We start from the raw sequence: 27,582 nt of genomic DNA, 5'->3' as shown, positions 1-27,582 counted from the left end.
GCCTTGAGTCTGACGCATGAGCTTCAGAGAGAAAAAGAAACTACAGCTTTGTGGAGCCTCATTCAGTCAAAACAGGAGAACTTGGGTTAAAGACCTTCTCAATGAAAATTGTGTTTTTAACATGCTGTTGAATTTTTCTGATAATGGAGGACATAGAGGAAAAAACCTCATTTATGCCGGCTGGATGGCCCCAATTTTGGTTGCCATTTTTGTTGCACCGGTAATGTTAGGTTGGGTTTGTGAGGGGCTGTAAGCTAGAGGGAGAGAGTGTCAACAGAGCTCTACCGTCCCTTATAATCTGGTGGAGCTGGATGACAATCTGCAGAGGTAGATTGCATAAAATCTTGGATGGATCTGAACCTCCTATGTCTGAATGAAAACAAAACTTACTTTTGCTTTGTTTTTTTGGAAAAACTGACCTGCTGACATGTTGCTGCAGTGCTGTTGGCCCCCTGAACCCCTCAAATGCTCCTGTTATGAGGAATCTTGGGGTAAACCTTGACAGGCTTTTTACATTTGACAAACAGGTCAGTGCAGTATTCCTAGTTTTATCACTTGAGGCTAATCAGCAAAGTTAATCTTATTGTTCTGGAACAGACTGGACTGCAGCAACTCTTATCTTTTTCCTAAGGCTTTTAATTCCAGCAGATCTAGTGGGCCTGCTTGTTAACTTTTATTGTCTTTTTATCAGGGACCCAAAATACCAGAGACCTGGGTTGATGACAGAAACTTAAAATATTTCATAAATAAATTGAAACATGACAACGGGGGGCCAAAACAGAGCAGATGAGCTGACGCTAAGCTGACGGACATTTCTTTAACTAAAGGAAGACAGCCTGAACCTGGAGAGACAGACGGGGAAACTCAGAACAAACCAAACTCAGCATCAGAACCAAACTCAACAGTTGAACCCCTAAACTTTTATTGTTTTTTATTTTTTTGTGATTTTATTCATAGTTGACTTAATGTCCAGTTCTTTGGTTGCTTCTGCTTTTATAAGTGCTAAAAATAATAAATTGTAATTTACATCATTTTAAACACATCAGAGCATCGTTGACAGATAAAGTGGAACATGTTCATTTACACTCACTGATCTTGGTGCAGCTTCCAGTGATTTCAGAAACGCGTCTTCCCTTGTTCTGCATACGGTTTGGTTGTAGGTTTACAACTCTCCCTTATAGATTTCATGATGAACCTGGAGTTTTTCGCTCAGCTCTGTGCCTTTTCTGTCCGCTGACCAAATCATTGTTCATCCAGGGAGCTTTCTGTCTACTTTTTCTGATTTTCATCTTCATAGGAGCAATGGCATCCAGAACATTCAAAATGCTAGAAGTAACAGTGTTCACTAATTCATCACCATTAGCACCAGAGGCGTTTTCAAGGTTGATCATTTCTGCAAACTGTGCTCTAGTGTTGCCATTTATGTGTCTCCTTTGGACAACTGTAGGACCAGGTGGTGGTCTGGGAGCAACAGACAGGTCAAAGAACACAGAAATTAAAGCCGGAAGCGACGTTGTCCTGCCCGCAGACGCAACCTGCCTTCCACGCCCAACTCTACGCACATTCGCCGCCCTCACCGCCCACCTTTGATCAATGCTAGTGAAAGCTGAAATTGCTAATTATGCTAACTATGCCAATTATACTAATGTGGCTGAAAGTACTAGCTTCGCGATCAGCATCATCAACTCTCAAAAAACACATTGCCTAAAATGCTAATTATGCTAACTATGCTAGCTATACTAATGTGGCTAAAAGTGCTAGCATTGAGATCAGTATCATCAACTCTCTCAGAAACATACAATAATATCAATCAATCAATATGGTCCTTGCAGTCTGTGACTGCTGTGGGCCAAAATAAAAACCTTTGAATCTTTGACAAGAAGACATCAAAAGTCTTCTCCTTCAGCAGATCCAGACAGATGGAACAGCAGAAGCTTTCTTCATCCAGATCCTTCCTGCTCATTTTGCTGCAGAGTTCCAGTTGAAGAAGCTGCAGTTCTTTCTGCACTAAAGGTTTCCTCACAACTTGTTTCCCTTCAAGACTTTCAAAGGTTTTGTCATCAGGAGGAGGGATTTCAGGATCAGAGTCCAGGACAGTCTGGGATTTCCCAGAAGATTTACTGCAACTCAGTAACATTTATTGGTTTTACTGTCAGTCAAAGATCATGAAAGAGACAAAGTCCAGAGTTCTTCATGGTTATCAACAAATGTTGTGTTTTAGTAACAACAGTCAGAAGTTCTTTAGAATGAATTTAAGACAGACTCTGGAACTATGAAGAGATATTTCTGCCACTAAAATGAGAAAAAAGACAGAAAATCCCATCAGATTTCAGGAAGGAAGTGCTAAAAATCTAGATTTGTACTAAAACTTGATAGAACTTTTATTGGATCCTGAAACAATGAAGTCCTGTTTCTATTCAGCTTAACAGCAGCAGGAAGAAGGAAAAAGGATGACGGTTCACCACAGTAGACTTAAAGCTGTACTGATAGAAAATGTCATTTTTGACTTGTTGACATTTTTCATCAGAGAACATTTGCTGCATCAGGATGATCAGAATATATTAACAACTGCTAAACTTGGGACCTGTAGGTATTTCACCCCCCATGTAACCAGGGTGACCCCATTCTGAATCAAGGTGTGAGGAGGGGGCAGACACCCTCAGAGCTGTTTGGAGCAGAGGTGCTGAAGGGTTGTCTGTTCCCAGCTCTCCTCATGAGAAATCGTACTCGGCTCTTGGTTTCTGTTTTCTTTTTTATACTGTCTTGTGTTTTCAGAAAAAACTTTGACAACATCCTAATCCAACCCAGTTACCCAGCCTCCTGTTGGAGGACTGTTGGAGTTACCACACTCTAGGACAGGGGTCCCCAAATCCAGGCCTGGAGGGCCGGTGTCCCACATGTTTTCCAACCAAGCTGCCATTGAAGATCCTTATTGGCTAAACACACCTGATCCAGGTAATCAGCAGCAGATAAGGCAGGAAAACCAGCAGGAGGCCGGCCCTCCAGGCCTGGAGTTGGACACCCCTGCTCTAGGACAATGAATCACTTTTTTTCTGTCCTTTATTCTGTAAAACTGTAACTTCACTTATTCCGTAAAACCTTTGTTACGCCCCCAATCCCCCCGTCTAGCGGCCCAAAGAGGACGCTACACAAAAACCTTTATTAGATTTGTGAAAACGTGAAATAAGATGATTTTATCACATTTTTCACACTGACACCACCTCAGACCAGGTGTAAAGATTTTTTTCTGAAATAAAGGTTTCACAAATCAGAAACTGTGCTTAGTGTAATCTTTACTATCTAAATCCTAATTTAATCCAGGTTTGAGCAGTCCAGGTCCTGTGGTTTCTGAACAGGACCCGGTTCTATGTGGTCTTAGTGTGAAAAATGCAGTGGAATGTTCCTTTAGTGTCCTCACCAATCAGAAGCCAACTTCAGCTTCGTGCCAAGATGCACATTGTGGCATTGCCCGCATGAATTTTCAGTGCATCCTAAGCTAAATGTTGAGATGACAGCCCCTAAACCTACTACTATGATGGAATCAACCTGGATGAATGAGAGTCTTCATAGACAGAAGCTAAATGTTGTTGTTGGCACGGATTAGCCTAATCCTAACCCTTCTTCTGGGTCTGTTCAACCAGGAATAAAGCTCTGGCCAACATATTTAGAAACTCGTGAGCTGATAATAATCCTACCAATAATGAAGCTAAAAGGACTCAGACTGACTGACAGATGTTTCTGCTCTAAACATGAACTCTGTCATTTCTGGAGTTCCAGGAAAACTGCTTCAGTTCTTCCCTCATATTATTCCCACTTTTCTTCATCACATTTCACTCAAACTCTGGAATGAAGACAAAAGAATCAGGAGGTTTTTATTGTCACATGATCAGAAACAACTTTTCTCTGAAGAACAGAGACATGAAAACACAAATCTTCAATCCAAAGTTGTCAAATGAAGCAGAAAGAAAACAAAGTTGTAAATGTTCTTCTTTCCACAAACACAATCTTCTCCTTCAGCTTCTTCTCTTGTCGTTTCTGTGGAGAACAAACCAGAGAAAGTCTGGGATTGTGACCTCACTGATTCCATTTGTGCTGCAGCTTCCTTCAGTTCCCATGACAACAACACAAAAACATGTGTGTGAAATTTGAATTCAAAGAAACCAAAAGAAAACAGATTTGACTCCCAAAAGTTTGACATTCATGTTCCAAAATGTCTCCAATCCACATTCTAGAGATTTTCATTTCTCTCTATTTCTGACTACAAACATTTCTCCACAGAATCTGAACAGTTCAAACGTTTAGTTCTAAATGATCCAAAGCAGAGAAATCACTGAAAACAAACATTTCACTTCTTTCAGGAACTATTTCACTTTACACAACTCTGCTGTGTCTCCAAAGACCCAACCCACCCACAGTCCAGCATGGAGCGGCTGAGTGAAAGTGGTCTGGACTCTGTGGAGGAGAGTCCTGCTTTCAGAGACGCTGTAGAAGGACAGAACACCTGCTCTGTGATCCAGGTACACTCCTACTCTGGAGGGAACAGGAGCTGAGATGGAGGTTTCTATGCTGTTGTGGACAAATGAGAAACTGTCTGGAGAACAAAGTATTGCCCAAGATTTATCATTTAAACCAAATCCACTTTCTTTTCCAGATCTGCTGATGTTCTTGTATGCGACTGCTACATAAACACAGTTTCGTCTTCTCTCCACCTCCCAGTAACAACGTCCAGTCAGACTCTCTCTACTCAGAACCTGAACTTTATCAGTAAATCTGTCTGGATGATCAGAAACAGACTGAGGTTTTCTCATCACTGTCACCTTTCTGTTCTCCTCTGACAGTAACAGATTTCTGAATGCTGTGTTTGGATCCAGTGTGATTTGACATGAATATCTGAGGAAGTCAGCTCTGCTCTTTGGTTCTGGTTCTGGTTCTGACAGTAAAACGTCCAGATGAGAGACTGTCAGTGAAATATTTGTCCATTCCTCTCTCAGAATGTCCTGCAGTTTGTCTCTGAGCTCTGACACAGCTGCTGTCACATCCTCAAAGTATGTCAGAGGACGGACATGGATGCTGGCTGAGGGGGTGGACTCACTGAGTGGGGGCAGTGAGGGGTAGTTGAGCAGAAAGTGGCTGTGATCCTCTGTGAGGCAGAGCTGCTTCAGCTCAGCGTCTCTCCTCTTCAGCTCAGCCATGTCCTGCTCCAGCTCCTCCTGAAGACCTTTGACTCGCCTCACTTCAGTTTGCTGCTGGGATCTGATCTGCTGCTCCACATCACGGCTTCTTTTCTGGAGGAGACGGATCATCTCAGTGAAGATCTTCTCACTGTCCTCCACGCTTTGATCAGCAGAGTGATTGATGGCCTCCACCTCCTGTTGAAGCAGCTTCACCTCTTTCTCTCTGTCCTGGATTCTCTGCTGGATTTGTTGCTGACTCTCCTCCAGCTCTCTCTGCTTCTCAGTCCTTTCTGCTGCAGCTGAGACTATTTTATGTCCCTCATGTTCATCCACAGAGCAGAGATAACAGATGCTCTTCTGATCAGTGCGACAGAACATCTTCATCACCTCATCATGACGGGAGCAGATGTTCTCCTGCAGGTTCTTGGAGGGTTCCACCAGCTTGTGTTTCTTCAATGCAGCTGCTTTCAAATGAGGCTGAAGGTGTTCCTCACAGTAAGAGGCCAGACAGCTCAAGCAGGACTTGATGGCTTTCAGTTTTCTTCCAGTGCAGACGTCACAGACCACATCTTCAGGTCCAGCATAGCAGAGACCAGCAGGAGCAGCTTGGAGTCCGGTCTTCTTCAGCTGCTCCACTAAAGCTGCTAACATGACATTTTTCCCCAGAACAGGCCTCGGTGTGAAGGTCTTCCTGCACTGAGGACAGCTGTGGACTTTCTCCTCTGCATCCCACAATCCTTGAAGACACTTCATGCAGTAGCTGTGTCCACAGGGAATAGTCACCGGATCCTTCAGCAGATCCAGACAGATGGAACAGCTGAAGCTTTCTTCATCCAGATCCACTCCTTTCTGCGCCATTTCTCCTCTCAGACACACAGACTGTGAGAGTTTCACTTCCTCAGAAACCGGTTTGACTCTGATCCTCCAATCAGATGGTTCCACTGTGAGTTCAGCCAATCAGCTTCTTTCTTCTCTTCCTGTTGGTGACGCCCATCATGACAGAGGAGGAGCTGCAGATGAGGAAGAGGAGTCCTGATCTGTTAACCCTTTCAGAAAGAGAAAACTACAGACAACAGTTAGAGGGACTCTTTAGGAACAACGACCCCCCCAGCATGTGGAGAGGAATCAGGACTCTGACTCCAACAGAACCACCACACAGGTCAATCAGGACAAACATCTCCCAGACACACTCAACCTCTTCTTTGCTCACTTTGACAAGCAGCAGGAAGACCCCAGCCTGCTAGCAGGAAGCAGCCTGAGGGGGAGCCAACCAATGAGTTTTATGGCTAGAGGAGACACGCCCACTTGGGAAGCCTGGCCGACGGTGGCACAGTGTGTAATATATATGTGTATAATTTATATATATACAGAATTTGTTGTTGCTTAATAAGAGAGTCAGCCGTAAACGTTCAAACTTAAATGAAAAATGCATAGTTGCAGGACTTCTTACAAATAAAAAAATCATTTCAAAGAATTTTTGAGATTAATTTTTAAACATGTAGAAGTTTTAGACCTCTTTGACATGTAATTTAAATTATTTAGAAAAGCCCAACAATAAGTCAATTGCAATAATAAATAATAACAATATATAAATAAGTCAATAATAATGAATAAATAATAATTTAATGTAATTGTGGCAGGATTAATTGGCTCAGGTGCAGTGGGGAGGATAATGACAGGCAGTGGCCTCATGGGGCGCTATAAAAGGCCAAGAAACCCTCACTTGGTCATGGGCAGCATTTGGAAGCGCCCACTTCCTGTTGCACATCTTCGGTTCACAGGTAACGTACTGGTGGTAGACTGATTGCAGGAGTTCGTTCGCTGTCTCATACTTACATAATGTTATAACTCCGGATGAGTATGGAAGCGATTCTGTAGCATAATTAAAAATAAAAGTCAATACTAGTGATGGGACGATGATACCTCAAGGAGTGTATTGACACACTAAACAAACTGTGTCGGCACTGTATTGATACCATGGTGGTCACCCAATAGTGACCCCTGCAGTAGTTATAAAATCATTGTAGGTATAGAAATTCCTTTTTCTTGTAAATACTAAAACTGAGTTGGTATGTAAAATATAGCAAATTAGAGTAAAAATTCAGAGTTGCAATTGTTTAACTTATGTGCTCATTTGTAAACTTAACTGTTAAATCAAATGAAATAAAAGACGAAAAAGTGATTAGTTAATGAATTTTTATTGAGAAACAAAAGTTTTTGGAGTGTCTTTGCTCCAAGGCGATTTCTCCTCTTACACACCAGCTTCCCAGCCTTGGAAAATACTCTTTCGCATGATACAGACGATAATGGTGAGCAGAGAGTTTTAAGTGCAAGTTGATGAAGATGTGGGTATACTTCCTGGTTCCATTTCCAATATTGCAAAGGATCTTGGTTTGTGGGTGTGTTTGTTTCTGCCAGGTAGCGTTGGACTTCAATAATGGAGTCAGCTGTTGCGTTTCTCGACTTCTGGGTCTCTGCAACCTCCATATCTAAAGTTTTCCAGAGATTGTGCCCTAAAAAATAGTTAATCGTTACTTTATTATCACATGATATATATCATATCACAAAGTGCCACAGAAATGTATTTTCATACCTGAACTGGGTTCTGACCCATGTGAAGAGCTAGGCTCTTCTTCTCTTGGGTCAGGCTCTTGGCTCCTCATTTCTTCTGCACATTCTGACTGCAGTCTCTTCACCGCTTCACTTGCTTTTTGCTGACTAACAAATCCATTCTTTTTAAATCTGGGATCTAACAGAGTTGCAGAGTCATCACACTGAGAGATTCCATGCCGCAAATAGCGTCAGTTAGCCGCTTCCTCAGGATTTCAGCCAGTTGCTGAGCAGCTGTTTTTGTTACTGTTGTGGCCTGACGTTGAAGCTCAATGTGGAGCATTCTCATCATGGGAATGACCTTTGACCCAGAGACCCTTGCAGCTTGGTCAAAAGGAGCAAGAACCCTGAGCATCTCTTCAATGATCTGACATTCTTCTGGAGTCAGTGGAGTGACGTCAGGTTTTAATGAGGCCAGTGACACCCAGACTGCCTCCTTCTGCTCAGTCATTCTCTCAAACATTTGGTAGGTACTGTTCCATCGTGTTGGCACCTCGTTTATTCATTTATGGCCCGATGTTCCCAGCTGTTGCTGTATTTGAGTGAGCTTCTCTTTAGCAGTCATGCTCGATCGAAAGTATGTCACAATGTGTCGTGTTTTGTTGTGTATTTCAGTTATTGTTGGTATTTGATCACATGATTTTCTCACGATTAAATTCAGGGAATGGGCTATACAAATGGTATGCCGTATTTGCAGCATTCCAGCACATGCAGTCATGTTTGCTGCTGCATCAGTGACAAGACACCTGACCTTTCCTGCTATGCCCATCGCTAACTTTCGTTTGGCTGTCTCTTTCTTTCACTTCTTTTGCATGTTTAATTACAGTAAGTGGTCCAAGTGTTCATTTTCTATTGCAGTATCAACTGCTTCACTAATAGCTCTGATCAGCGTATGTTTTCTTGTTTCTTTCTCAGTTGAGATTTTGGCTTGAATCACACCTCTTGCAGTTGTTCCAACTTTAGCTGCAGCACAACTTCACTCAGCCGGTCCTGTAGTTCCTCCAACTCCATCTTTGTCTTTGTCTTCCTGATCTCCGCTCTTCAACAGCACAGCTGATCCCACTTCTGACACCAGTTTTAGTTGCATACTTGACAGGATGACCAGGAAGAAAGTGGATTTTTTTTTTTTTTATTTTTTTTTTTTAAGTTAACCTTTAGTAACCAGCTAGAACACAAACAGCACACAGTCAACTTCTGTCTGTGTCTCATTGAACAGGCTCAGTATGCCGCTCTTCTGGCCTGCTCAGTAAAGGGAATCTTCTCTTTTGTGGTGAGACAGAAGAACCGCTGTACTCTGTTCAGTAAGCTGAGTGCTGTTTTATGACCATGAGTATCATTGAGTTACAAAAAAGAAAACATTCAGAAAAACATGGAGGTATGTGACAAATGTATTAACATTTATTGCTTCCCCTTACATCTGCTCTAACCACAGCTGCATTTCCTCTGCACTTCTCAATAGAATTTAGTGTAAACTGTGTATGCAGAAACTTATTTTATTTGAAGTAAATCTATTTTTTAAATAATTTATAGAATCTGTCCAGAGAATTCTGACACTTCTTGAGTTTAGCATTCACCCCCACTAGAGGGCGCCACATCTCCCTCTCATTGTTGAACTATCTGCAGATAAAGTAGCTGTGTCTGGATGAGGCATGTTGTTCACATGCAGACTTGTAAAACATGAATGAGGGACGACCCATCTGTCTGTATCTGTCCGCTTCAGGCCTGTCAGGTCACCTCGCCATGTTTCTGCCACGTCTGGAACGGATGAAGATAAAAGTCTGGATTTTAGCTCCCTGCATCCAAACAGCTGCAGTTTTTAGGTCCTCCAGCTTATAAAACCTGAAGTTTGTCCACTAAAACTGGCTCCTCTAAATGTCTTTTAAGTCCGAAAGGATTTCAGAAATCCATCGTTTTCCATTTATTGAGTTTATCACAGTAAAAGTTTGACTAACAAATACAGACATTAATCACAGTCATGAAATGACATTTCTAAAACACCAAACTGTTAAACAATGCGGTGTCCAGCTGCAGCTACTGAGCATGACAGGGCAGCTGTGGGTCACAGCGCCCCCATCAGGAGAGGACTGTCAATGCAAGCTGTAGATTCAGACCCATTTTCATTCCAAACCTTTTTTTTTTTTACTAGTGACATGGACACATGCCACAGTTTTTACCCCTTTATAGTTCAGGGGTCTCCCACCTTTAATGCTAAATGAGTCTTATTTCTCTTTTGAAAACGTTGATGCTTCTTTGCTTTTGCATTGATGTTACTTTGCAAAAAACCTTTCAAATTTTTTTTGGCATAAACAAAAAACAGAGAAAAGGCTGTTCTTCAAAAAGTGAGACTGCAGGAGTCCTGAACTGCAAGGCCCAGATTGTTTTTACATTCTCCAATATTCAAAGGAAGTGTAGAAATTATTATGGGATGGACACAGGACCTACGGCTTGGGCATTTGGTGGCGATACGGGTGTTACTGGTAATCGATTGAAATTTTTGAATCAATTTTCTTATAATCCAGCCAGATCGACGTTTCTGAGACAAGTTTTTAATTGAATCAAATCAACCTGTACAAATATGACATCATTTCAAAATGAAATAAATCGATTGTATTTGATCTTGGAAGATCCATCATTCTAGTCCAATGTGTGGAAAGACTGAATTTAGTGTCTAGAATGTTCTAGGAATGTTTCCTTTGGATTCTTTGGATGTGGAAAAACAACAGTGGGCTGAACTTTAGGAAACTAAAATGTGAATGGATTTGACATTCATTGAGGATCTGGAAGAAATGCAAGGAATCTGGGGTACTTCGGTTCAGTAGCAGGAATTTTTCTGAGTCACAGTTTGAGCTGAAGATGTACCTATGTTCTAGAAAACGACACAGGTTTTGTGATTCTGGCTAAAAACAGTGTAATCATTGACTCACTTAAAGGTATGTCCAAAACTGCCTCCATGTTTTTCATACAAGTAAATAAACCAAAATGATCCCTAATCTCCTTTTTCTTTTTGTTGTTTGAGGCTTTTGCTCGGCTCCAGAAGCTGCAGTGGACGGTAAAGTCCTGCTGATGGTTTCTTCGTCTCAGATGTTCAGTGACTCATCCAGACCTGCAGCAGACGTCTGAGCCTGCAGGACGATGATCTTCCCTGTCTGCTCTTCACCTTCATCTGGCTTTTAATGTAAACATCTGAGACCAGAAGCTGGAGGTCACTGCATCAACATGAGAACAGTTCTGAAGAAACATCTTCTTTCAACACGGTGGTGGAGGAACAATGATACGGGCTTTCCTACGACAGCACTTTATAACCATTAATGTCAGCGTTCACTTCTTTTTACCCCACCCCAAGATTTGAAGTGGCCCCCTTCTGGCAACCCCCATGAGAGATGTCCGGAGGCGCCACTGCTCAGATCCTCCAATTCCTGCTGCTCAGTTTCCACCTGAGATGTGAACGAGGAAACATCCAGAATCAGCTTTAGCTGCTGTACAGACACACCTGCAAGATCTATATATTTTGTTATTCAGATGGAGCATTTCTGAAGTATTAGACCAGATTAAACAATAGAAATGATGGTGACATATGTGAGCAAGAACACTAAAATACTAAATAGGCTATTGTAAAGAAAACAAGAACAACAGCTTTTTTCCTGCACTGTGTAATGATATAAGTCTGCCCTGTGATTACAAACAAGTACCAGCAGAGGTCGCTCTTATCCTTTACCAGTCAGACTTCAGAGAGAAAAGGAAACTACAGCTTTGTGGAGCCTCATTCAGTCAGAACAGGATCATTTGGGTTAAAGACCTTCTCCAATGAAAATTGTTTTTGAGTGTTTTTAACATGCTGTTGTATTTTTCAGATAATAGAGGACATGGATGAAAAAAAATGCAATTTCTGCCAGATGGATGGCCTCAGTTTTGGTTGCCAACAGAGGAGAGGTGTTAACCGGTTTTGAACCTTAATCTCATTCCTCTGCTGTCCACAGCAGTGTCAACATCACCATCCCTGGGTGGGAATGTTTAGCACATCCACTACTTACCAGACCCACAAGTTTACACCTACAAAATAGAGGGGATCTTGTCTTAATGGAAAAAATTGTGTCAAGTCGTGTGATGGTTACAATCAGCTGCAGAAATCCACCGCCATGCATTCACCTTTGCTGTAACCACAGACCCTTTTCCTCTGCACCTCTTCAGAGACAAACGGAAACTTTGTCATCAGCCCCTTTCAAACCACAACGGACCTCCCTCTTTTTGTTTCAACTCTTCTGACACCTTCCTGAGGATCCTAATAAATACAACCCGACTCATCTTCAGCCCAAACTCAAACCAAAGATCAACCGTGAGGATCACCTTCTTCTCCTTCATCGTCTCCAGAGGAATCCATCAACATGAGGACCGCCGCCATCCTCCTGCTCTGCATCCTGGGAGCTGCGCTCTTCTGCACCGTCTCCTGCAACAGTGAGTTCAGACGAAAAGGAAGCTTTTAAATTTACTTCACATTCTTTTCTAAAAATGTGGTTTTTTTTCAGGTTCCAGCGGTCCAGACAACTGCTGCTTCAAATTCTTCCAGGGAACGTTGAGTCCCTCCAGAGTCCGTTCTTTCATTCTCACTGATGATCGTTGTCCCAAACCTGGAGTCATGTAAGTGCTGCACTCTTCACTTCTGTATAGCCTCAGAAGTGATTATGAGTCTAACTAACCTCTAAAATCTGCTAACGCTGAAATAAAACTTGTTTTCTTTGTTTCAGTTTAGTGACAAAAAGGAACCTCAACATCTGTGTGGAACAGAGTGCCACCTGGGTTCAAGATGTCCTACAAACATTGATGGGGCCTGCTCCTGCTCACGGATTTTGTCGCTTCGACAGAAGAAACGTGACATGAACACTGAGGTGCTCGTGATTTTTCAGAATCTCTGTTGTATTTTTCTTTAAGGGTCTTTTATTTGACATTTTCATGAAGGCCTTTCACTCTCTGTTAAAAATAAAAGCATTTCAAAATGTTTGTTTTACTTCCTTAGGAGGCTCAGGGCGCTGGGATGAGGAGCTCAGTCCTGACCTCCTTCTACAGGTCTGTAGTGCAGAGCCTCCTGTCCTCCCTTGTGCTGCTGCAGCTGCTCTACAGCAGAGAAAAAGGCTGCACAAAGGATTATGGGATGCAGTTGCAGACCACCACAGACATCTCCATTTCTAAATGCAACACTTAGCTGAGTTGAACAAACACTGAGCATCTCATCAATATTCATCTTCTCCTCGTGAGCAGATGTGTGTTGAAGCTGCTGCAGTTTCTCTGTGTTATGCACCTTATGTCTAGGGGGGCGGGGCATAACATAAGAAGGAAATAAACCCTAATGACATAACATAAGCCCTCTAATCACCAAAATATTTAATAAAACTGCCAAGACCAGTGTCTATACAGATAATAGAAGGGTTTATTGCCCCAAATGAAAATAGGACAAAAGGAGAATGTGCCAAGGCCAAAATAATAAACAAAACAGAACTAACTTAAACGTCAAATACTTAATACTCTATCTGACCTTCAATCAAACTAAAGGAAAATAAATGACAGTCTGACCTGTCTCCCTGAGTCTTAACAAAAACTGGAGAAAACAATCACAAACAAAAAGGCAGTTAACCCACTGCTTCTCAACTAAAGCTTTCACATTGAAAGTTACACAAAATGTAACAGTTGTTCACAAAAGCTCACCAAAAACACAAGTGTTGCCAATGGGGGGAAGGAGAGACAGAAATTCCTCCCCCTGTGGGGCAGTGGAGATGCCAGGTATTTAAATCCCATCCTGTATTTACATGCAGCCACTAATCTTCCTCCCTCCATTCCTGAGCCAGCTCCATTCTCTCATCCTCCAATCCAGGGCAGCCATAAGGCCTTAGTGCAGCAAACCAGAGTCCTGTTCCAGAAGGCAGGTTATGTGAGGTAGCTCAGTAATTTTGAGGGTAAGGAAGCGGTTAACCCCAGCCTTCGATTCTAAAAACGGAGGTAAGTTTCAGGGTGTTAAGTTGCCATGGCAACATGAGCTCTGAACATAACCTGGTCTGGAGCAGGTTTAGTTGAAGGTTAGTTTGTTTTCAGAGAGGTGAAGCAGCATGACATGTCCGTTTGAAGATGATTTAGTGGATGAAGAAACTCAGATAATACTTTTTTCAGCAGTGAGAGGGTGATTAGACCCAGATCAATGTTTTTTCTTATCCAAATGAATATTTGCTAGAGTGTTATCGTTTTTCAAGAGACTTGTTAATTTATTTAAGGAATCTTTTAAAGCAGTTTATATCGAACATGACACATCGTGGAGCACTGTGCACATTTTATGCATCGCCCTTGGTTTTTTTGTGACTGGGAGTTTTTTGTTCAGCGTGGGTGATGCAGAACATGTGGGAAATGCAACTGTGTGCAGGGCAGTTCAGACAGTATGTCTGTCATTCAAACGCGTCCTGGGATGTTTAGTGCTATTCTGTGGCCATAAACCACTGAGGGTCATTAAAGAGGAATTCCACAGAATAGCAGCTTTGTCCTGTTGTTTTATTTGACACAGTTTCAATGACATAGCACTGCTTTATCAATATATCCATACTGTTTACAGTCACAATCATGAAAATGTTTTATAAATATATATCCTCCAATTTCAGGGTTCCCAAATGTGATTGGGTGCATGGATGGAGCACACATTCCTATTACATCTCCTTCATTGACTGAAGGAGACTTTAGTCAATGCATAGCATCAATGTGCAGCTAACAATATATTACAGTTTTTAAATATGTGAATCATACTGATTACTGTTCCCCACTATCTAGATAATATGTGATGCCACTCCCCTCATCACAGACATTGGAGCCAAATGGCCCAGTTCTGTTCATAATGCCAGAATTTTTAGGGAGTCATCCTTGTGCCACAAATTTCAACAGGGTATAATTTGGCTTACTTTCTTCTTTTTATACAATGTTATGTATTTTATGTTATGTGACTTATTGTTCTTCCTCTTTCGGCTTCTCCCATCAGGGGTCGCCACAGCGAACAAGTCGCATGGTAAACTTGGCAATGTTTTACGCCGGATGCCCTTCCTGACGCAACCTTCTCAAACCGGGCTTGGGACCGGCACAGAGGTAGAGAAGGGAACAGGGAGCAGCCCGGAGTCGAACCCTGGTTTCACGGACGGAAGCCGCCGCAAACCAGCACGAGCTAAACCGGCTCGCAAAATACAATGTTATGTATTTTATGTTATGTGACTTATAATATAGGACATTTCAATGGTTACTTGCTGGGGGACAGGGGGTATCCTTGTCTGCCACATCTGATGACCCACTATCCTGAACCTCAGCCTGGACCACAGGAACAATTTAACTTACAGCAGAACACGGGTCAGGGTGGAGATGACTATAGGCGTCCTGAAGGGAAGATTTCAGTGTCTATGTGGGCTCAGGGTTACGCCAGAGAGGGCATGTGACATTACAGCTGCATGTGTTGTTTTTCACAACATCGCTACCATGAGAGGTGAAAGGGCCCCGCCCCTTCTTGATGAAGACGGCCCAGTGGATGCCCCATCAAACCCAGCTGACCAAAGAGATGCCAGGGTGGTCCAAGACATGATCAGCCAAAATGATGTCAAATAAAATCAAGAGTCATAGGCTGAAAGTAATCGCTGTACTCTGTTCAGTAAGCTGAGTGCTGTTTTATGACCATGAGCATCATAAAGTTCATAAAAAACAAAACATACAGAAAAACATGGAGGTATGTGACAAATGTATCAACATTTATTGCTTCCCCTTACATCTGCTCTAACTACAGCTGCATTTCCTCTGCACCTCTCAATAGAATTTAGTGTAAACTTCTGCTATCAGCTCAATCTGCCCCCTTTGACCACAGCCACCCTCCCTGTTTGTCATCTCTGAATGAAAACGACCTCAACTTGAAAGTATGTTGTTGTCTTTCATTAGTAAAAGTTTTCATTAGGTATTTTAAAAGGTCTTTCTGTGACATTCAGCTTTAAAAGTGTGTCTGCAGAAACTTATTTTATTTGAAGTAAATCTTTTTTTTTTAAATAATTTATAGAATCTGTCCAGAGAATTCTGACACTTCTTGAGTTTAGCATTCACCCCCACTATCCCCACTAGAGGGCGCTACATCTCCCCCTCATAGTTGAAGAACTCAATCTGCAGATAAAGCAGCTGTGTCTGGATGAGGCGAGTTGTTCACATGCAGACTTGTAAAACATGAATGAGGGACGACACATCTGTCTGTATCTGTCAGCTTCAGGCCTGTCAGGTCACCTCGCCATGTTTCTGCCACGTCTGGAACGGATGAAGATAAAAGTCTGGATTTCAGCTCCCTGCATCCAAACAGCTGCAGTTTTTAGGTCCTCCATCTTATAAAACCTGAAGTTTGTCCACTAAAACTGGCTCCTCTAAATGTCTTTAAGTCCAAAAGGAGTTAAAGAGACAAACTGCTCTCAAATTAATCCTAAGGTCACGTAAGGTCATCTGAGGTTTAGCGATTCTGTAATTTCAGAAATCCATCGTTATCTAGTTAATGAGTTTATCACAGTAAACGTTTGACTCTAACAAATACAGACATTAATCACAGCCATGAAATGACATTTTTAAAACATCAAACTGTTAAACCAGACGGCGTCCAGCTGCAGCTACTGAGCATGACAGGACAGCTGTGGGTCACAGCGCCCCCATCAGGAGAGGACTGTCAATGCAAGCTGTAAATTCAGACCCATTATCATTCCAAATCTTTTTTTTTACGAGAGACATGGACAAATGCCACAGTTTTTACCTCTTTATAGTTAGAAGAGTGCTAAAAGAGTCCTTTTTCACTCTTTTGAAAATGTTGATGCTGCTTTGCTTTTGCTTTGATGTTACTTTAAAAAAAAAATGTAAATTCTTTTTTGGCATAAACAAAAACCAGAGAAAAGGCTGTTCTTCAAAAAGTGAGACTGCAGCAGTCCTGAACTGCAGATTGTTTTTACAATTCTTCTTTTACACCTAGAACCCGCTGAAAGCGCACGTTGAGCATAGTGGACGACCCCCGCCAAAGAAAGAGATGACATCACAGCGGGAGAAACTATCAATAAAATGGTCCCAAAATCCCAATATATATGTAAATGTCAAAATCCACTAACAAAACCAAATCGCACGTGTCGGTGCTATCCAAAGGAAGTTTAGAAATTATTATGGGATGGACACAGGACCTACGGCTTGGGGGGCATTTGGTGGCAATAGGGGTGTTACTGGTTATCGACTTAATTATTGAATACATTTTCTTATGATCCAGCCAGATTGATGTGTCTGAGACAAGTTTTTAATTGAATCAAATCAACCTGTATATGACATTATTTCAAAATGAAATAAATCGATTGTATTTGATCTTGGAAGATCCATCATTCCATTCCAATGTGTGGAAAGACTGAATTTAGCAAAGTCATGTGACCATCCAGTGTCTAGAATGTTCTAGGAATGTTTCCTTTGGATTTTTTGGATGTGGAAAAACAACAGTGGGCTGAACTTTAGGAAACTAAGATGTGAATGGATTTGACATTCATTCTAGTTCACTTGTTTGTTGGGACACATATTTCATTTACACTTAAAGATCTTGAAGAAATCCAAACAGTTTAATCATTGAATCACTTAAAGGTATGTCCAAAACTGCCTCCATGTTTTTCATACAAGTAAATAAACCAAAATGATCCCTAATCTCCTTTTTCCTTTTGTTGTTTGATGCTTCTGCTTCATGAGTCAGTGCTCGTTTGGCTCCAGAAGCTGCAGTGGACAGTAAAGTCCTGCTGATGGTTTCTTCATCTCAGATGTTCAGTGACTCATCCAGACCTGCAGCAGACGTCTGAGCTTTGAACATTTTTAACGGTTTCAATCGGCTTGTCTGACTGAATCTAAGCAGAAATCACTCAGAGGCTCCTCCAGAGAAACTCAGGCTGTTGTTAGAGGTGACTGTGAGATCTCATTTAGAACAAAAGTCTTTCTCACAAAATAAAGTGTCATTCCAGGAGTCAACTTTCTGGAATAGAATACCAATAATAAGGAGAAAAAGTGCTAAATTTGTCATTTAAAAAAAACAGCTTAAACTGTTGCTTTTGGAGTCTCAAATGTGCAAACACATATGAGCAGAAATAAGATAAAGGTCGGGAACTGCACCACTGGACTGGCAGACAGGGGTGGTGGTTCCCCTTTTTAAGAAGGAGGGTGTGTTCCAACTACCAGTGAATTACACTCCTCAGCCTCCCTGGGAAAGTCTATGCCAGGGTACTGGAGAGGAGAGTCCTTCCGATAGTCGAACCTCGGATCCAGGAACAACAGTGCGGTTTCCGTCCTGGTCGTGGAACAGTGGACCAGCTCTACACCCGCTTTAGGGTGCTTGGAGGGATTGTGGGAGTTCACTCATCCAGTCCATATGTGTTTTGTGGATTTAGAGAAGACGATCGACCATGTCCCCCGTGGTATCCTGTGGAGGGTGCTCTGGGATTATGGGGTCCGGGGAGCCTTACTGAGGACTGTCCGGGCTCTGTATGATCGGAGCAAGACCTTGGATCACATAGCCAGCAGTAAGTCAGACCTGTTCCCAGTGCATGTTGGACTCTGGCAGGGCTGCCTTTTATCACCGGTTCTATTAATAGTTTTTATGGACAGAATTTCTAAGCAAAGCCAGGGGCTGGAAGGGGTCTGGTTTGGGGACCACAGTATCTCCTCTGTGCTCTTTGCAGATGATGTTGTCCTGCATCATCAAGCCGGGTCCTCCAGGGTCTATTGAGGTGGTTTGCAGCCGAGTGTGAAGCCGCTGGGATAAAAGTTAGCACTGCTATGTCTGAGGCCATGGTTCTTGACCAGAGAAAGGTAGTTTGCCATCTCTCGATGGGTGGAGTGTCCCTACCCCAGGTGGAGGAGTTTAAATATCTTGGGATTTTGTTTACAAGTGAGGGAAGACTGGAGAGTGAAATTGACAGGTGGATCAGGGCAGCGTCCGTAGTTATGCGGTCACTGTATTGGTCCGTTGTGGTAAAAAGAGAGCTGAGCCAGAAAGCAAAGCTGTCAATTTACTGATCGATCTTCGTTCCAATTCTCACCTATGGTCATGAAGTCTGGGTCATGACTGAAAGAACGAGGTCCAGAATACAAGCGGCTGAATTGAGCTTCCTCCGTAGGGGGGCTGGGCGCTCCCTTAGAGATAAGGTGAGGAACTCTGTTACCCATGGAGAAGTCAGAGTAGAATAGCTTCTTCTCCACATCCAGAGGGCCCAGTTGAGGTGGCTCGGGCATTTGGTCTGGATGCGTCCTGGATGCCTCCCTGGGGAGGTGTTCTGGGCATGTCCCACTGGGCGGAAGCCCCGGGGAAGACCCAGGACACGCTGGAGAGATTATGTCTCTCTAATGGTCTGGGAACATCTTGGGGTCCCCCCTTGGGGGCTAGAGGAAGTGGCCAGGGCAAGGGAAGTCAGGGCATCTTTGCTTAGACTGCTGCCCCCGCGACCCGGTCCCAGATAAGAGGAGGAAAAATGGAGAAAATCTGTCCAGACTTACGACATCAAAATGACTCAATACCTGTTCCCTGCGCAGAATGATGAACAAGCCTCACTTAGAGGAGTATCCAGTTTTTGTAGATTGAGTTGGTGTAGGTGTAACATGCCTTCATCCTCCAGTGACTGTAGCTTGTCACTTCTTAAGCAGTTGACAATCGTCTCATTCAGGTCAGTCTTCCGTAAATCATCACTGGAGACTGTGGTCCGCTGTCATCGATGGACCAGAAGATGAATTGTTGCTGACTAAATACTGACTAAATTGTCTCTGAATCTTGCCAATCAGTGCCTGCCAAGGTGCTTTAGTGGCCTTGACATTTCAAAGGTGGCAGAGACTCTCTGGGCAACACACATGGATGAGGCCTTCCCTTAAGTTCCGGACACTTTTAAAGGTGGTCTTGCACTCTTCATCTGGCATTGGCTCCCGCTAGAGGAAATCCCGGACGAGCCCCCATTCGTTACTGAAACTAGTCCTAGGGGTCAGCTGTGTGGTAGTAAGAGACTCACAGCCAAGAGTAGACTGTGTAATCTTGTGTTGCAGCTATGCCTGTGAACAAATCAAGATGCTAACAGGTTTTGAACCTGATCACCATCCACGGGTGGGCAGGTTTAGTGCACCCACTACCCACAAGACCCACGATTTTTCACCTTAAAAAATAGAGGGGATAATTGTCTTAACGGAAAACACAACAGGTAGATTTGTTTTGTTTTAAATCCACTATTCAGACTGTAGACAAACAGGGAACAAGCTACAATCAGGCAGCTTCAAATTAAACTCTAAAACCTGATTTAGATACATTTCTGTTTCAGCACAAATATCAGGCATAAAGAAGTTCTCTCTGCTCTGTTCACAATAAGGGTGGGTTTGTCAGCTCAATTCAGATAAAAATGTTAAATATTTACATTATTTTCAAAATGTAACATTTTAGTAATGACAGAAAACAGCTGTTGATGTTTCAAACCTGCAGAGAAAAATATTTAAATGTGAGAATTCTCCTTTTAGCTTGTCTAAAATCGTGTGATGGTTACAAACAGCTGCAGAAATCCACCGCCATGCATTCACCTTTGCTGTAACCACAGACCCTTTTCCTCTGCACCTCTTCAGAGACGAGCGGAAACTTTGTCATCAGCCCCTTTCAAACCACAACGGACCTCCCTCTTTTTGTTTTTTTAACTCTTCTGACACCTTTCTGAGGATCCTAATAAATACAACCCTGACTCATCTCCAGCCCAAACTCAAACCAAAGATCAACCGTGAGGATCACCTTCTTCTCCTTCATCGTCTCCAGAGGAATCCATCAACATGAGGACCGCCGCCATCCTCCTGCTCTGCATCCTGGGAGCTGCACTCTTCTGCACCGTCTCCTGCAACAGTGAGTTCAGACGAAAAGGAAGCTTTTTAATTAAATTCATATTCTTTCTAAAAATGTGTTTTCTTCAGATTCCAACGGTCCAGACAACTGCTGCTTCAAATTCTTCCCGGGAACGTTGAGTGCCTCCAGAGTCCGTTCTTTCACTCTCACTGATGATCGTTGTCCCAAACCTGGAGTCATGTAAGTGCTGCACTCTTCTCTTCTGTATAGCCTCAGAAGTGATTATGAGTCTAACTAACCCCATAATATCTGCTAACGCTGAAATAAAAACTTGTGTTTTCTTAGTTTTAGTTTAGAGACAAAAAAGAAAATCAACATCTGCGTGAAGCAGAATGCCGCCTGGGTTCAAGAAATCCTTCAAATGTTGGTGGGGCCTGCTCGTCCTCCTGCTTCTGCTCACACCTCTTAACGCTTCATCTGAAGAAACGTAACATGAACACAGACGTGCTCATGATTTTTCTGAATCTGCAGTTTTCTTTATTTAAGTGTCATTTATTTGTGTAACACTTTCATGAAGGCCTTTCATTCTCTGAAAAAAAAAATTAAAGCATTTTAAAATTCTTTTCTGTTAGTGTTTGACTTCCTTGGGAGGCTCGGGTCGTTGGGATGAGGAGCTCAGTCCTGACCTCCTTCTACAGGTCTGTATGTTGAGCCTCCTGTCCTCCCTTGTGGTGCTGCAGCTGCTCGGCAGCAGAGAAAAAGGCTTTGCAGAGGCTGGTTAGCTGCACAAAGGACTATGGCAGGGGTAGGCAAACTACGGCCTGCAGGCTGCCTCCATGCTTGGTTCACTGAAAAATATCAGAGACCCATGTTGTTTTTTTAAATCTGGCCACACGACCCAGACCCGCATAGAACATCACCTTTTATTCCTCCCTTCTCCAGTCTGTGTTCAAACCTGAAACTCTCTAAAATCCCTGTCAATCAGAACAGAAGACAGTCTTCCCTTTCTACGTTGCAGTTCATCTTTCCCGGTTTAGCTCATTCTTTTACTTTGGAGCGATAATGCTGCTTTTTTTTTAAAGAGCGCACCCTGTTCTGTGTCCTGATTGGCTGGAGGCCTTGTCAATCAATCTTCTCCATGCCGTGTCTCCTGTACAGAAACCTGGAGCTCTTCAGATCTACAGAAATCTGTGATCGATCAGATCTTTGTTTTCATTGTAAGATCCTGGACCTAATTTCTATGAAGGTTAATTTAAACAAGAGAGAAAAGGATGAAAATGTTCACGTCTGTGTGAGAAAAGTGTATTTGGGCACTGGGGAGTTTTACTGCCATAACATATAATCGTTCTCCGTGGATTTCACCGATCACGGTTATTTTTAGAACATAACTCCTGCAACAAACGAGGGACTCTGTTCTGGTGAAAACGTAATGCAGATATAAGCTTAGCTGCAGCAGAAGACATAGAAATTTGCTTTTTTCATTATTAATGGATGAGAAACAGACGTGCAGGACACAGATGCAGCTGCAGCCCTCAAATCTCTCAGCAGGAAAATGACGGGAGAGGATTCACTATTTATCGTGTTTTTTTATGTATCAGTATATTTTTCCTGAATTTTTGTCGTCGAAAATCATAGTGTTAATTGTTCATTGCTTTATTTCCTAAATAATGTTATTTATTTTATTAAAAAGATCATGAATGAATGAAAATGTATTCATAGAGCAGTTTACAACTCCTTGAAGTTACCAAAGGCCTTCACAATAAAAGAAAGACAGCAGAGGTTTGAAGTTTTAAAGAAAAAGTGTTATTGTGGCCTCACAAGTAAGAGTTTGTGGACTCCTGCTCCATCATCCATGTGGTGTTGGAAGATTAGTTGTTTTTCATTCTTCCAGTCATTCAAACACCACATGAGTGCAGCATTTCTCCAATTTTTACTTATGGTACACTATCCGTTGGTGTAATCGGCTCTAAAATGGGAACAAAAGTTTGAACCTAAAAAATCTAAAATCTCGGTTTTAAAATATAATTTTCAATCCAAATGTTTTCATCCAGACTCCATGTTATTTCTTCTTCACTCCACACATCTCTTCCTGGCCCGTCCTTTCTATCCAATTTTAGAACCCCATGTGGCCCACGAGTCATAAGGTTTGCCCACCCCTGAACTATGGGATCCATCAGAGGACAATCCTTCACTACTAATATGAGCTCATGCTTTTATGCGATGAAATGAATATTACCAGAAAACATTCATTCAACCTTGGGTTCCGTTTGTTGTGATGTGATCTTCACTGGAGGCTGCAGAAACATCACCTTTTTCTCTACAAGAGTCCGACCTCTGGTCCAACCACAGCTGCAGTTCATCTGCACCTCTCAATAGAAGTGAGTGGAAACTTCAGCTATCTGCCCCCTTTAACCACAGCCACCCTCCCTGTGTGCCACCTCTGACTCAAAACAACCTCAACTTTCTATTTTGAAAGTGTGTTGTTTTCTTTCATTGGTAAAACTTTTTTGCTCTGTATTTTAAAAGTTCTTTCTCTGACATTCAGCTTTAAATGTGTGTCTGCAGAAACTAAGATCAGAAATATACTTTCTAAGAGTGATGCTGAAAAACTCATCCATGCATTTGTTACGTCTAGGCTGGATTACTGTAACTCTTTGTTAGCAGCGTGTCCTAAGAGTTCCTTAAGAAGTCTCCAGCTTGTTCAGAACGCAGCAGCTAGATTGTTAGCTGGAACTAGCAGAAGAGATCACATCACTCCTGTGTTAGTTTCACTTCACTGGATCCCAGTTGATTCTAGAATCAAGTTCAAGATCCTCCTGTTAACCTATAAGGCCTTACATGGTATGGCCCCGCCCTACATTAAGGACCTCATAGTCCCTTACCATCCAAACAGAACACTTCACTCATAAATGCAGGACTGCTGTGGTTCCTAGAATTAGTAAAAGTAAAGTTATTTAAATCACTATTAAATCGTTTGGATTAAACTTAACAACAATAACAGTTATTTGCTAGTAGGCTGCATCAGATCCTGCCTGCATCTCAAACCATCTAGGACATGACTCGACCCAACCCGACCTGACCTTTGCACCACACACACTTCAAGGGATGATCTGATCAATACAACCACATGCATATTTTCAAGGGACCTCCAGATCTATCTATTCTATGCTTAAGAAATACTAAACAGTTGACAAAACAGATTTTGTCTGCATTTATTCCATCAAGTTTCTTAATTTGTAACAGCAGGAGATCATGTCAGCGTGCTGAAGCTCCAGAGTCTCCAGGCGGTTCTCCAGCTGCTCTGCAGCATCCACAGTGTCCTCAAAGTCCTGCAGCAGGACCCTGTTTCCCAGAAGTCCTCGCCTCTCCTGCAGCCTCAGGTTGTCTCTCTGCAGCCGGTGGCATGCCTGTTTGGTCCGGGTCAGGAGGTCCTTCTTCTCCATCACCACGGCCTCCACCTCTGCCAGCTGCTGCCGCTTGTTCTTGACCTCCACCTGAATCTGGCAGAGCTTCTCCTTCACCTTTGGCAGGACCTCAAACAGCAGCACAGAAACTGTTGATCCACAAAGTGGAAGAAGACCATGTCAACCTGAATCTGTACCAACCTGGGAGACCCTGATGTTCTCATTTATCAGCTGTTTTATCTCTGCAGCTTTTCTTTCACTGAGTTCCTTCTGCCGCCGCTCAGCTTCCAGCTGCTGGTTTTTGACCTCCAGGACCTCCCTGTTGAACTCCTCCTCCTCCTCCTCCCTGAGCTCCGCCTCCAGCCTGCGGATCCTTAACGTCAGCTTGAAGTGCTTCAGCCGCACTTGGGACAGGCTGTCCTGTGCGAGTTTCTCTGCTCTCAGGCTGGCCTCCACCCTGGCCCGAGCTGCTTCTTCACCCAGATGGGGGCTCAGTGCCGCCACAGCTGAGCGCCACAGAGCCTCCAACTCCTGCTGCTCGGTTTCCACCTGAGATGTGAAGGAGGAAACATCCAGAATCAGTTCCAGCTGCTGTACCTGCAAGATCTATAAATGTTATTATCCAAATGGAGCATTTCTGAAGTATTAGACCTGATAAAACAATAGAAATGATGGTGTCATATGTGAACAAGAACACTAAAATACTAAATAGGGAATTTTAAAGGAAGAAAACAATAAGAACAACAACTTTTTTTGTCCTTTGTTATTTCCTTTGCAGTGTCATGTTTTCTCACAGATTTGAAACGTCAGTCCTGTAATTGCAAGTGATTGCCAGCAGAGGGCGCTCGTGCGCCTTACCACTCCGATTCAGGGGTCTGCGACCTTTGACACTAAAGAGCCATTTGGACCTGCAAAGTCCCACTTCAATCATTCCACTTCATTTATGCTTTTAAGGTCAGTAATTCATGCAGATTTCAAATATTTACAATAATTGTAGAACAACTGTCTTACATTTCTATTATATTACTTCTGACAGCAGCGCATGCAAGTTCCTTTTAAAATAAAATACATCCTGTCTCAAAAAAGTAGTAGCAGTAGATTAACTCGCAATTATACTCGAATAACTTTTCCCCTCAACAGGAACCAAGACAAAAATATGAGTTTAAACTTATTCCAATGATAAACCCCTCTGAATCTGATTTTTTTAAAGTAATCTGACGTGAATTCTGGAGGAATATCGCAATGCCTCTCAATATACTGTCATGTTAAATGAAAAAAAGGTCACTTTTTACTAGTTTAAGATCACCTCAGTTTAAAAGTATAAGTTAAATAACAAAACATAACTAACCTGTTATTTATTGAAATGATAAGCACTTTTTTCAAAGCCAAAGAGCCATAATGGAGGAATGAAAGAGCCTGTGGCTCCGGGGCCTCAGGTTGCAGACTCCTGAGCCAAAAGTTTGCAGGAAAACTCCCAAAAGGCGTGTTCAAACTAAAAACTGCCCCTCCACAGACCAAACATGAGAGAAGCGGACATATTGGTTAGATTTTGGTTAGGGTTAAAGACTCACTCTGATGAAAAAGCTGTTTTTAACATGTTCTTGTGTCATTTTTCTCATGATGGAGGACATTTATAAAGAAAACTATCATTAAAACAGCTTTTCTGAGTATTTCTGTATTCAAACTGTTGTGAAGGAGCTTATTTGTAACGTGGAAAACACGCTGGGCAGGCGGAAAGCTACTTGCTCTGCTCCATTCTGATGCATCCACTTGCAGACAAACAGAACATGTTCGTCTTTATTTCAATCCAACATCTGAACTGGAAAGCTTCAATGTTGCTCCCAGTCTTTGTATCACAACTCAGAGGTGAATTTGTAATAAACTCATGCCGCTCTGCAGAAAGAATGACTTAGAAAATAACATGTTTTTTTTTTTTTTTTGGCTAAAAACAACAAAATCATAATTAAAAGACCACTGGGAACGCGTTTAAAATAACTTCAGAGACAGTTCAGAGCGGGACTTTGAGGATTTCAAATCCTTATGGTGGATTTTTTTTTACACAGTTTTTCTGATCTTCACACATTAGAGAGCGGCCAGAGTGAGGCTCAGGATGCCAGAGTGAGGCTCAGGACGCCAGAGTGAGGCTCAGGACGCCAGAGTGAGGTTCAGGACGCCAGAGTGAGGCTCAGGACGCCAGAGTGAGGTTCAGGACGCCAGAGTGAGGCTCAGGACGCCAGAGTGAGGCTCAGGATGCCAGAGTGAGGCTCAGGACGCCAGAGTGAGGCTCAGGACGCCAGAGTGAGGTTCAGGACGCCAGAGTGAGGCTCAGGACGCCAGAGTGAGGTTCAGGACGCCAGAGTGAGGTTCAGGACGCCAGAGTGAGGCTCAGGATGCCAGAGTGAGGTTCAGTACGCCACACATGCAGCTTAGTGGAGGGCAGACCTCTTTCTGAACCTGAAGGCACCATGGAACCTCCCAGCATGCTCTGGGGCAGGTGCACATGACAGATCACTTCATGAAAAATGCTGCTTTTTAATCATCCTAACATGAAAACCATAAAAAAGTTTCAGGTTTAAAAGCTTTTCTAATTCAGACCCCGGGGCGAACTTAACATTATAGGCAAAGGTGGGCGATCGCCTGGGGCCCCCAACTCTCCAGGGCCCCAAGCTGAACCCTTAATAACCGTGACTAGAAAGAATAAATATGCTATTTTATAAATCTATACAGACATTTTCAAAACCCTTCCAATGGAAAGAATTAGCGCCAAGTTCAGGAACAAAGACATTGTTTTTCACTGGTTTATGGCGCCCCCTGCTGGAACATTTCCCTAATGATCAAAGGGGTTCGGGTTGATTGGAATGGCGCTCTAATCTGACTGTTTCAGCTGATTGACATGACTTTCTCACATACTCTGTGAACGTCACCTGCTTTTAAATGCATGTGTGTGTGTAAACAAATCAAAGTCCTCCTTCTTACGTCTCACGAGGACTTTTGCTTTTATTTGATCTCACCTAAATCCGTGAAGAGTCGAAATACAAGAAACAATTTCCACTTTTGTTCATGATGAGCAAACAAGTGAAAACATCAGTGGTTGCTAGTAAAGTTCAATAGAAATCCAATATTTCATGTTTTTCTCTGACTAACTGCAAACATGGTGGATGCAATATCATTAAAAATGTGTTAAAGTTGGACTTTCATTTAAATCAGGAAGTAATAAATCATGGATGATTAATTACTGATAATTAATCATTGATTAATATTTTGGTTGTTGTTTTTTTTGTTGGGTCTGGTGGTTTCTAGGTGAGTTTTCGGCTGGAAAACCAAGACTCTATCTGGCAACACTGGCAGAGATTAAATGATGATTCAAAACAGTTTTTAAAAAGTGATCAAATGAAGCAGAGGGAAAAGAGGACTAAAGAAAGCAAGAGGTTTGCTACCAAACCTCCAAAAGTGCTGGAAGATGGATAAAATAACAAGAGCGAGAAAAAAAAGTAAAAGAGTAAAAAAAAAATGAGAAAAGGACGCCATAGGGAGGAAAAGCAAACGG

The 27,582-nt window shown here is 42.5% G+C and overlaps 4 protein-coding genes and 1 long non-coding RNA gene across 6 annotated transcripts in view; 3 read left to right on the top strand and 2 right to left on the bottom strand.

The window, feature by feature from the left end:
- ccdc96 (coiled-coil domain containing 96) overlaps positions 1-27,582 on the bottom strand; it is a 32,098-nt gene that overhangs the window by 3,071 nt on the left and 1,445 nt on the right. The window contains exons 2-3 of one of the 2 annotated variants that reach the window (XM_011487732.3): positions 24,237-24,584; positions 23,823-24,164 (exon numbers count right to left, since the gene is read on the bottom strand). The exons of the other annotated variant lie outside the window; for it this stretch is intronic. Of the exons in view, the coding sequence (XP_011486034.1) occupies positions 23,844-24,164; positions 24,237-24,584 (669 nt within the window). The 3' untranslated portion in view covers positions 23,823-23,843. Of the gene's footprint in view, positions 1-23,822; positions 24,165-24,236; positions 24,585-27,582 lie in introns of those variants that run through there. 2 annotated transcript variants of the gene reach the window in all.
- LOC101165008 (tripartite motif-containing protein 16-like) lies at positions 3,848-6,425 on the bottom strand. The gene has a single exon (XM_023965780.1). It carries the CDS (start codon positions 6,030-6,032, stop codon positions 4,362-4,364), a length of 1,671 nt encoding a protein of 556 aa, XP_023821548.1. The 5' UTR covers positions 6,033-6,425; the 3' UTR covers positions 3,848-4,361.
- LOC110017108 lies at positions 6,803-9,998 on the top strand. The gene is made up of 3 exons (XR_002875225.1): positions 6,803-6,955; positions 7,931-8,609; positions 8,700-9,998. It is a non-coding gene; the product is annotated as an uncharacterized LOC110017108 (long non-coding RNA).
- LOC105356475 (C-C motif chemokine 5) lies at positions 11,246-13,141 on the top strand. The gene is made up of 3 exons (XM_020711776.2): positions 11,246-12,236; positions 12,308-12,419; positions 12,527-13,141. Exons 1-3 carry the CDS (start codon positions 12,167-12,169, stop codon positions 12,657-12,659), a joined length of 315 nt encoding a protein of 104 aa, XP_020567435.1. The 5' UTR covers positions 11,246-12,166; the 3' UTR covers positions 12,660-13,141.
- LOC111946265 (C-C motif chemokine 13-like) lies at positions 20,579-21,252 on the top strand. Its single transcript, XM_011487731.3, has 3 exons — positions 20,579-20,691; positions 20,760-20,871; positions 20,977-21,252. Exons 1-3 carry the CDS (start codon positions 20,622-20,624, stop codon positions 21,098-21,100), a joined length of 306 nt encoding a protein of 101 aa, XP_011486033.1. The 5' UTR covers positions 20,579-20,621; the 3' UTR covers positions 21,101-21,252.

This window comes from Oryzias latipes, chromosome 18 (assembly GCF_002234675.1).
Source record: "Oryzias latipes chromosome 18, ASM223467v1".
Classification (NCBI taxonomy): Eukaryota; Metazoa; Chordata; class Actinopteri; order Beloniformes; family Adrianichthyidae; genus Oryzias; species Oryzias latipes.
Note: the sequence above shows the minus strand (reverse complement) of the source record. Positions and strands in the feature narration are given on the sequence as shown.